Below are 10,564 nucleotides of genomic sequence, written 5' to 3' on the forward strand. Positions count from 1 at the left end.
TCCCCAGAAGAAATTCGCCATCCTCACCACCCCAACTTCAGTTGGAAAGCAAGAGGCCAGCAAATCTGAGTGGATTTTTGCAGGGAGCCTGGAGCCTACCGCAACAGGATCTCCTCCACCGGTTGCTGGCTACCCTCCCCATGCCCGCCACCAACACACACACACACACACACACACACACACACACACACACGCACACACAATCTCTGATCTCTCAAGCTTATGCCTGCGGCAGAGAGAGTGGGTAAAGAACCTAAATAAAACACAGTGCATGTGCCCAAACACACATCCAGCCTTGAGTGCTTCCAACCATGCCTCAGTTTTCCAATGTGACCTATGGGCATCTGTCTCGTACCACGCCCACCCCTGCCCGGTGACAAGCACCCCTCTGTTCCGTCCCCGAGAGACCCAGAAGGGCATCTTGGGGTGGGGTCGGAGCTAGAGACGACCCAAACACGGAAAAGTGAGTATGAACCAAGCGTGCCCCTACAGAACATGCTGACACTCCCAGGTAGGGCCCCACCCACGCTGGGCACCTCCTTGGGAAGAGAAAGAAGGGTATCTCAGTCCTAGCAGCCGCCCTACCCTGCAGGGAATCAAATGAGCCGATTCTGAGATTCTGATCTTGGGCCTCAGGTCAGAAAAAAAAGAAAAGCGGGGATGGGGGGGTGGGGGGGTGGGGTTGGGAATGTGAGAAAATAGGGAAGTGATCTTCTGGGTCTTGACGGAAGAGAAGGCTGGAAGTCCACCTGGGGTCCCCGTGGAGGAGGGGGCTGGGCACAAGATGCCCATGTCGCATTCGGATTCTGGTTCTGCCTCCCCACCCCAGAGCTACAGAGACCTGCCCCCAGATCTTACGTCACTTCTTTCTCACCCTAGGGGTAGGGTGGGTCCAGACCCACCCCTCCTCAGCTTCCTATAAGAAGAGCTGGGGACCTGGGACTGCAGGTTCACTCACTCATCCATCATGAGGCTTTCCACGAAACCCCAGAGCTTCCTGCTGGCTTCCCTGCTGCTCTGCACCCTCCTGGGTCTGGGTAAGTGACTAGGGGCCTGGAATCCTGGGACCTTCGGAAAGAGGACTGTATGAGAGGGGCATTCAGCAAGGTCCTTCAGCGGGGAGGGGGAAAGAGGAGATGTCCTGGGAATTCAGATTCATGGCAAAGGCAGAGGGTAAAGGACAGAAAGACTGGGGCCCCAAGGGAAGAATAGCTCAGAAACTTGTGTGTGTGAATCCCTGAGAAAGAAGGGGATTTGATGAGCTTTGAATCCCCTGTCCCCCAGGCAAGGTCTCAAAATAAGCCATCTGGGGACTTCCCTGGCGGTCCAGTTGTTAAGACTCTGCGCTTCCACTGCAGGGGGTGGGGGTTCGACTCCTGGTTGGGGAACTAAGATTCCGCATGCCATGCAGTTCGGCCAAAAAAAAAAAAAAAAGACGTCTGAATTCTAGAAAATCAGAGTATGATTAGAAAGGGAAATTTTTTTAAAAAAAATGATGGGGCGGGGGAGAGATTTTCTTTCTCCCAGAACTCTAGGGAGTTCAGACCCCTGGTGTCCTCCCCTAGATGCAGGAATTCAGGCAAGCCCCACCTTCCCCAGGATGCAGTTGCCCAGTGTCTGGGCCCCCAGTTGCCTCCTCTTTCAGTACCAAGGGGTCCATGCGCTTGCCCTCCTGGTCCGTGCTCTCCCTTCTTGACCTGGGGTGCAGATCCCAGCCTCAGGTACCCCTGCCTGGGCTCCTACTGTCTACAAGACCTACGCGTGGTACCTACAAGGAAGAGGATCTCACTTCCGAGAACCAGCTCGACCTGAAGCTTCACAAAAGTCCATGGAAACCTTCACCAGGACCCCTCCCTGTCCCCAAACTTTCTCAGAGGACCCTAGCATCCAAAGTCCCCAGCCTTGTAATTAGGTAAACTTGCTCCCTGGTGGAGTCGCTTCCCACCCCTGAAAGCAGCTTTGCTGGAGCACCACCGCGTCTCTGCGGGAGCTTCGGACAGTTCCCTGGACAGGCGCCAATGCCCCGCCCAAGAACAATCAGGGAGATACCTTTCCCTCCTCCCTCAGACCGCCCCCCCATCCCCCTCTGGACTCCGTCCGAAGTCTTGGTCCGCAGACCACACCACCCTTGACTAGAGCCCTGCTCTCTACACTGCAGGGTACCCACTGAGCTGTGAGGTGTGTACAGGCTCCGGACCCACGTGCAGTGGAAATGTGCAAACTTGTGACCCCGACCAGGACTCCTGCGTGGTCATCGTGGCTCACACCAACAGGAGTAAGAGCTCAGGGCGTGGCGTCAGATCCTGGGGAGGGGGCCGTGCTTTCGGGGTAGCAGATACCAGCACGCGCGGGGAGGAACCTTCCAGTGGTGAGCAGGCAGGAAAGAGGGAAAGGCAATCTCAAGGTGGATGGAGGGAAGAGAATCCGATGGAACGACAGAAACCACTGTTGTCAGGGATTTCTGAAAATTAGACTCCAAAGAGTTGATGGGGTGGGGGTGGGGGGGCAGATATAGAGACTTTCTTAGGCAGGAGGGGATTAGGGAAGGAAAGGACAAGGGGGAAGAGAGAAATCGCGAGAGGGGGAAAATCTAATATGCAAGAGGTGGAGGGGGGCGTGTAGAGGAGAAGGAAGGGGCTGGGGTGGGTTGGAAGGAACGTGACCAGGTTGACCATTTGGGGTGGGAGGGATCCCCTAGGGATGCGGGTTGGAAGAGACCATTTCTGACAAGAAGAGGAGAGATGATATTGGGGTAGAGGGAGAGATATAAAAGAACAGACAGGAGAGGGAAGATATTCCTGAAGCATGGAGCAAATTATCACAAAGAAGTGGAGCTGCGGCAATGGGAGACATATGAGTAAAATGGGAGAGGAGAGGCAAGACTTAAATGGAAGGGACTCTCCCAGGCCTGAGGGAGGATGGGGGAGAAGGGGAGCAAAGGAAGAAACCACGGGGGGTGGGGTGTTCATTCAAAGCTGAAAGAGACCCAGAAACCCTTAGTTAAAGGAACATGGTGGGGCATGGCGTGAGACTGGAGAAGGAAGGATGTGACGGGAGGTAAGGCCAACGTTGAGTGTAGGAAGAAACCATTCCGACCGGAGCGGGTGTGTAAGGTAAGTGGGATAGAAGATTGCACGCTGCCCTACTCACCTAGCAAGAGTGGGCAGGTGGGGGAAGGACCTGAAAGTCTTGCAGAGGCCACCCAGGAGTATATGGGAGGGAGATGGGACCCTGGGACCGCAGGAGGAAGTTGGGGAAAAAAAACACCTTTCTGTGGGGTAAAGAGGGGAAACCCTAGGGTTGGAAGAGACCACCGTACTGTGGGGAGGGGGAGGGGGAAGGCTGTGGAGGCTGGACGAGACCACTTCAGGCAAGACCTGAGAGTACCCAAGGAGGGCAGCAAGAGACCATCGGTGGGAGGTCTGGGGAGTGACCCTGGGGAAATCTGGAAGAGACCACGTTAGACAGAGAAGGATATGGGTGTTACAGGGGGCGGGGGGCGGGGGGCGAGGGTGGCATTCCAGTATTTGGTGGAAGGGATTCCAAGGGTCAGGGGAGGGCGAAAGGCTGGAAGAGACCATTTCACACCGCCATGGAGATAGCCACAGGCGGCCTGAAAAAGACCACTACAGGTGTGACCCTTAGAGGATGGCAGTGGGGTGGCGTGGGGCGGAAGGGACCACTCAGGCAGGCACCAGGGCTTGCCGATGGGAACTGCAAGAGACCACCAAAGCCTGGAGGGGGTGGGGTGGAGCGGACCTAATAAACAGTCCAGACCATGCCCCAGGCAGATAAGGGGGTATGACTCTGGGGGGCTGGAAGAGAACTCCCTAGACAGCAGCGGGCTGGGGCAGCTGTAAGGTTGGGAGAGACCTGGAAGCCAGGGTCCAGGCCAGGGCCCCTGAGCCCTCCCCTCCCTCGCCATCCTGCAGAGGGCCACCAGTCGCTGAACACCTATAAGGGGTGCATGAAATCCAGCGCCTGCAGCTCAGGATCCGTCTCCATCACCATGGACCCTGAGAACTACATGGTGTCCAACACACGCTGCTGCCAGAGCGACGTCTGCAACCACGATCCCCTGCCCGGTAAGGGCCAGCTCAGCCCCACAACTGGAGTCCCTTCCTGCCCCGCCTGAGAGCCTGCTGTGAGCACCCGCCACTGACCTGCGCTGTAACCTTTGGCAAGCATCCTCCTTGCTCTGAGCCTCAGGTCCTCGCCTGTAAAATGCAGTGTCCATTAGCAACCGGCGTCCCCAGGGTTGCTGTGAGGTTGGGAAAGGGTTTAACGTCCCTTACACCTTACACTCCACCCTCCTCCCCAGCTCCTGAGAACAATCGTACGGAGAATGGCCTCCAGTGCCCTACCTGCATCACCCACTTCAAGGAAACATGCTCTTCAACTAAGAAAGTACTCTGTGTTGGCCAGGAAAGCCACTGTATCACCTGTGCTGGCAAAGTGCAGACTGGTGAGGGGCACCTAGATTTCTGGGGGAGGGGACAGGGAGGCTCCCAGAACTGGAGGCTCATACTTCCAGATTCTAGGGGAGAGAGTGGGTCCAGAGAACTGGGTGAGGAGGTGGCAGGGGCATTACCCCGGGTCATGAGGAGGGAGGGGTTGGAAGTCCTGACTCCAGGCTGAAATCCCTCCCCCAACAGGTGTCATATTTGCTACTCGGGGCTGCGCTACAGAGAATGCCTGCCACACCAAGCCTGGGACCCTGGTGCCCGCGGCCTCTCGTATATACACCATCACCCAGGCCAACTGTCTTCCAGGCCCCCAGCCTCCTGGCAAGGCTAAGTGAAGAACCGAGGCGTATGCCACGTTTGGTCTTGACTTGTTCCCAGCTACAGCTTCCCATGTGCCAATATATTATTAAACAACTTAACAGAACAAGCCTGAGTCCTTGTGACGTGATGCATTTCAGGGAGGTGGGATGCAAAAAGCAGGGGTCTCAACCTTTGGGAACCCCTTCTTTGGAAGGAAGAGAGGGAAGACCCTACCTTTTGTTAAGGGATTACTCCCTGCTGGGTCCCCACGCTAAGTGTTTTCCTGCGGTACCTCATTGCATAGTCACAACAACTCTGTGAAGTTGAAAGAATTGTCCCCATTTTACAGAGGAAAAAACTGAGGCACAGGTTGCGGTGTCACTTGGCTTGGGTCAAACAGCTAGGGAAGATCAGACTCCAGAGTCCATGATCACCTCTCTGGTTAACCTCTCCCTCTTTTGCCTCCGTTTTCACGTGTGTAAACTGTGGCTATTAATAGCCATAACCTCAAAGGGCTGTCTTAAGAGTCAAATGAAAGAAAACGGAAAAAGCACTTAGTGCAGTGCCCAGCACCTTTAAGACAATGTTGGTTCTGGAGACAATGTGTCTGGCCAAATAGTTATCGTCCTAATAGCTGCCACTTACTGAGCGGCCATTAGTTGGCAGGTGCTGGACCCTGGCATCAGTCAGGACAGAATCGATTATGCTACAGTAACAAACAAGTCCCTAATCTCCGTGGTTTAAAGCAACAAAGTTGTATCAGTCGATTCATGCTGTAGTAATGCTTGTGTAACAAACCACCCCCAAGCCGAGATTGTAACAACAATCATTCTTCTAAGGGTTTGTAGGTGGCTGGAGGAGCTCTCCTTCTGGCTGTGCTTTGATGGGTTTGGGTCCCGTTTGGGAGGGGATTCAAGTTCTCCTCCATGACATTTCACAGTCTTCTGGGATCAGCGGCTCCCTGGCTGATGTCTTTCTCATGGCAGATCACGGGGTCCTCGGCTGAGGTCGGGGGTGCTGACGTTCCATGGAGTAAAGTAAATCATATGGTCAAAGCCCACAGCAGTGGAGCAGGGACGTATACTCCCCCTCCAGTGGGAGGGAGAGGAGTGGTATTTGCTGAAGAAGTACCCATTCACAAAAGGTTGATTTAAGGGACCTCCCTGGTGGTCCAGTGGTTAAGACTTTGCCTTCCAGTGCAGGGGGTGCAGGTTCGATCCCTGGTCGGGGAACTAAGATCCCACACGCCTCGCAGCCAAAAAACCAAAACATAAAACAGAAGCAATATTGTAACAAATTCAATGAAGACTTTAAAAATGGTCCACATTCCAAAAATCTTTAAAAAAAAAAAAAAAAAGGTTGATTTATCCTTGACCTTCCATGTCTAGCACCGTCCACAGGGCGTTCTGCTCATCATAATCGTGGAGCAGTCACCAACTTAATGCCGATTTCTGCACACAGGAGAGAGCCCAGGAAGGTTTCACGTGGATGATTAAATGCTGCCCACCCAGAAGTGACCTGACACAATTCACTGGGTGGAGCTGGTCACAGGACTCTACCAAACCCCACCGGGAGAGGAGGAGGAAGCACAGTCTGGGCCCCAAATGCCCCACCTGAGCCCCCGCCTGGCCAGACACATTTCATAACCAGCACGAATGGCCACCATGACCTTTGGGGCAGGGTCTCATTTTGTCTTCACAACTACTCCACGTGATAGGCGCTAGTATTCTCATCCCTGTTTTCAGAAGAATCTGAGGCTCAGAGAAGGAATGTCACATTGGTGGTCGTAGCAGCTAAAAAGTGGCAGAGCTTAAGAGTTTAGTCATTGGGTCACATTGAGGGGAGAAAGAGACCACATCACAGAGAGAGCGGACAAGCCTGTATCAGTTATCCTTTGCTACGTAACAAGCCCCTCCAAACCTCAGATGCTTAGAATAATCGGTTGGCAATGTGGTCTGGGATCAGCTGGGTGATGGTTCTTCTGGTGTCTGCTGGGTTCAGCTGCTGGTCAGCTAGGCAGCTCTCTTCCAGAGGGTTGACACTGATTGGGGTGTCAGGGCTGACTGGGCCACATGTCTCTTATCACCAGCAGGTTAGCCTGGACTTCTTTTTTTTTTTTTTTTTTTTGGCCACACTGTGGGGTTTGCGTGATCTTAGTTCCCCAGCCGGGAATGGAACCCGTGCCCCAGAAATGAAAGCGCCGAGTCCTAACCACTGCACAACCAGGGAATTCCCTAGCCTGGACTTCTTGATGTGGTGGCAGTGACAGGGGTCCCCCGGGTAGCAAGAGAGGAAGTCCCAATGCATGAGCACTTTTCAAGCCTCTGCCCATCATCTTTGCTGTTGTCTCAGTAGCCAAGCAGATCCCATGACCAGGTCTAGAGTCAGGATGAGAAGGGAAAAACCAAGGGCAGGGCTGCAGAGAAGCTGAACAGACTGGGGGCATGCATGGGCCAAGCTGGTTCCGGAGCTAAGATGTTTACCATCACAGCCCCCAAGGCGTAAACAATTAATAGTCCACTCCAGCCCCTCCAGGGTGGCAAGACTCAAAGTCTCTCAATTCCAGCCCAATCGATTCTACGCTGCACAGACTCCCACTGTCCCTCCTCTCCGGGGACCCAGGAGTCTAGGTTTCCAGCTCCAGTCAAAATCCCAAGCATCTTTTTTCCCCTTTAAACCCCGAAAGAACAGACACACAATGGAATTTCTACTTTTTTATTCACTCCTCCAAAAAGCACCACAGGCCAACCCACCCTTGATTCACCCGCCTTCATGGTTTCCTACCTCAGTGGATACACGTCTCTCCATCATTATGCAGACAAGTATGAAACTCAGCTAAGGTAATGAGGCTTTTTGTGCCTCTTCTGCTTCTGGCGATGGCAACGCCAAGATTCACCATACTTTTCCTTGAATTTCTGCCTTCAAGGGCCTTCCAGCCTGCAGGTGCCTTGTAGACACACCCTGATGGCAGTCAGCAATCCATCCAAAAGGGAGCCTTAGTCTTTTCTGCTTGGATGCTCCCAGAGACAGATGCCTCACTAGCAACTTGCTGCCTCTACAGAGCCTAAAATTCAATCCCTTTAAAAGTCATGATTTAAAAGGCAACCACTCTAAAAGATAGTCGTGACACCCAAGGGCGCCAATATACAACTACATAAACACAATCAGCACACTCCACAACGGACAGCAACACGCAAAAACAAAACTGGGTCTTGCTTTCTCAGATTTGATCTCAGGCATGATTCCCATTGGCATGAGGGAAGAGGGAATTTGGAACAGAGGCACGTAGAGAGCAGAGATGTCAGACGGGACCAAGTTAGAGATGGTGGCAAAGCAGCACGAAGAGAGGAGGGCACTCCGAGCAAAGGCATGGGGGTGAGGCGACCGTTCGGGCTCCCAGTGTGCCGGCTTCCAGGAGGGGCTGCAAGTTCGTTGCTGTGCACGAGAGAGAATGCATGCACATACGTGCATGCACTGAATTCTCACCATAACCCTGTGAGGTAGATGCCATTTGCTGAGTGACTTGCCCAAGGTCACCCCCATGGTCAGTCAAAGGGCTGTCTGACCCTAGAGCAGTGTGCACAGAGTTCTCTTTGATAATGGGAAGTGTTCTAGGGCAGTGCTACTCACCACGTGTGCCTGGTGCAACAGGGAAACTGCAGTTTACATTTTAGTTACTTCTGATTGATTAAAAAATTGCTACTCAGTTATTGGAAAACTATCCAATATAATTAGGACAACTTGGGTATATGAATCGACTTCTCCAAATACGAGTTTTCTGAAATCTAAATTGAGGTCAGATATTTCTGATGAAAATCTATCATCTGAATTGAGATGTGCTGTGAGAAATACACAGCAGATTTCAAAGACTTAGCATCAAAAGAATGTGAAATATCTCATTAGTAGTTTCCTGTACTGAGTACATGCTGAAATGATAATATTTTGGATATACTGAGGTACAACATACTACAATTAGTTTCACCTGTTTCCTTTTCCTTTTTTAACGTGGCTACTAGAAAATGTGAAACTACCCGTGTGGCTCACATCCTGTTTCTATTGGACAGCGCTGCTCTGCGCGTCTCCTGCTTCTGCACGTGGCAGGCAGGCTTAATGCAGATGCTTGAACGCTGGACTTGAGGAGGGGACAGTGTTGTACTGGGTATTACAGATGTGGATGAGGGACATTCTCCTAAGGCCAGAAGAGCTTTGAGGACGATGCTTGGAGCCATTCAGTATAGAGCCAAATGCTTTTCCCCATCTTGGCCATCTCAACTTTGATGGGACAGATGGTGCCGGTGGTAGGAGTTCAAGGTAGACATGGTGGAACTGCCCCTCGGATTGGTCACCCTTGCCTTCAGCTGTCCAAGGAAACAGGATCTCGGAAGTGTTTATTGTTCCTGTCCAGCCCTTTCATTTCACAGGTGGGAAAAGGCAAAAAAAAGGCACTGGCCCAAGTCACCTGGAGTGACAGTGGCAAAGCTGTGTTTGCTTCCCAGGTCCCCCGACCTCAGACAGGAGCTCCCTCTCCCATGAGATACTTGTTTCTCCCCCATCTCACACCTTTTCCCTGTCTTGTGGCAAGAGGCTGATGACCTAAATTCCAGCCCTAATTCTGCCACTGATGAATGAATTAAATATTTACTAAGCACCTTCTGTATGTCAAGCACTATTCTACGTGTTGGGGGTACAGCAGAGAACAGGACAGGTATGGGGATAATAGCCAATAAATAGGTAAATAAATAAATAAGGTAATTTTCTACAGTAATAACTGCTACAAGGAAAAATAACCGGCCAAGACAAATAATAGGGGTGGGGGTGTGAGCTACTTCAGTTACAGAGGTCAGGGAAGGCTTCTCTGAGGGGACACTTGAGCTGAGACTTGATTGACAAGAAGGAGCCAGTCGTGGGAAGATCTGGGAGCAGAGCATTCTAGGCAGAAATAACAGAAAGTGCAAAGGTCCTGAGGCAGGATCCCAGGTGGCCCACTCAAGCATCAGAAGGAAGATCAGGTTGACTGGGGGGACGGGAAGGGGCAGGAAATAAGAACAGGCAGGGGCCTTGCTGCGTGCTGTTGGGCCTAGAGCCTGCCCCCTCTGGGCTTTGCTCTCCCCATCTAACATAACAGAGATTCTGCTGGATGGCCTCTCAGGTCCTCCCTTTCTGTTTTCAGCATTGAAGAGTTCTGTGACCTGTGGCTTCTCCTCTACTTGTAGCTGGCAGCTTAGAACATTCCAGGCACTGTGGTTTCTGCCTTTGCCCCACTGTGGCACATTCGCACGGTCTGGAACACCCGCCCAGCTGCTCCGTGGGTCCCTTGCTTACTGTGGCATTCTCTGTGTCTCTCTCGGGGATACCTGAGGTAGCCAACACAGAAGCATTGGGATCAGTGCAGCAGTACGGTTGCTTTTCCCAAAAGGCAGGTGTATATAATACCAAGGTCAGAAAGGGTTAAGGTTTAATGACCAAAGCCAAGACCAAAAAAAGATAGAAACCCCTAAAGGAGAGAGGGACAGACGAACAGAGTCCCCAGAGAGCCCCACAGTCGCTCAGCACCTATAAAATGGGGGCTGTCATAGCCCTTTCCAGTCCAACTCAGAGAAAGGCAGCTAGTTACCAGGATCCAAACCCATTAGGGACTTTGGGGAGATACCTCTGAGGGAGGCGTTTCTGTCCTTCCACACCCAGAAGGCCTCATTCCCGGTCCCTGGCTACCCCCCAGAGCCCACCATGCCCAGAACGCTTATTTCCTCTCATTTTTGTGGTACCATTCTCCCCACAACAACTGGGAAAGAAATCTG

At 52.4% G+C, this 10,564-nt stretch overlaps 1 protein-coding gene across 1 annotated transcript; it reads left to right on the plus strand.

The window, feature by feature from the left end:
* The first annotated feature begins 967 nt into the window (after positions 1-967).
* PINLYP (phospholipase A2 inhibitor and LY6/PLAUR domain containing) lies at positions 968-4,801 on the plus strand. The gene is made up of 5 exons (XM_027080370.1): positions 968-1,037; positions 2,159-2,275; positions 3,933-4,085; positions 4,322-4,465; positions 4,656-4,801. Exons 1-5 carry the CDS (start codon positions 968-970, stop codon positions 4,799-4,801), a joined length of 630 nt encoding a protein of 209 aa, XP_026936171.1.
* Positions 4,802-10,564: the final 5,763 nt, after the last annotated feature.

Source organism: Aethalodelphis obliquidens, unplaced genomic scaffold (genome assembly GCF_003676395.1).
Source record: "Aethalodelphis obliquidens isolate GAN/ISIS:26980383/991018 unplaced genomic scaffold, ASM367639v1 scaffold43, whole genome shotgun sequence".
NCBI classification, from domain to species: Eukaryota; Metazoa; Chordata; class Mammalia; order Artiodactyla; family Delphinidae; genus Aethalodelphis; species Aethalodelphis obliquidens.

Excerpts from the sequence above, each read along its gene's own strand:
- PINLYP (XM_027080370.1), top strand. The coding sequence starts at position 968 with ATGAGGCTTTCCACGAAACCCCAGAGCTTCCTGCTGGCTTCCCTGCTG. Across the intron at positions 1,038-2,158 it reads CTGCACCCTCCTGGGTCTGG|GGTACCCACTGAGCTGTGAG; the intron begins GTAAGTGACTAG and ends TCTACACTGCAG. Across the intron at positions 4,466-4,655 it reads TGCTGGCAAAGTGCAGACTG|GTGTCATATTTGCTACTCGG; the intron begins GTGAGGGGCACC and ends CTCCCCCAACAG.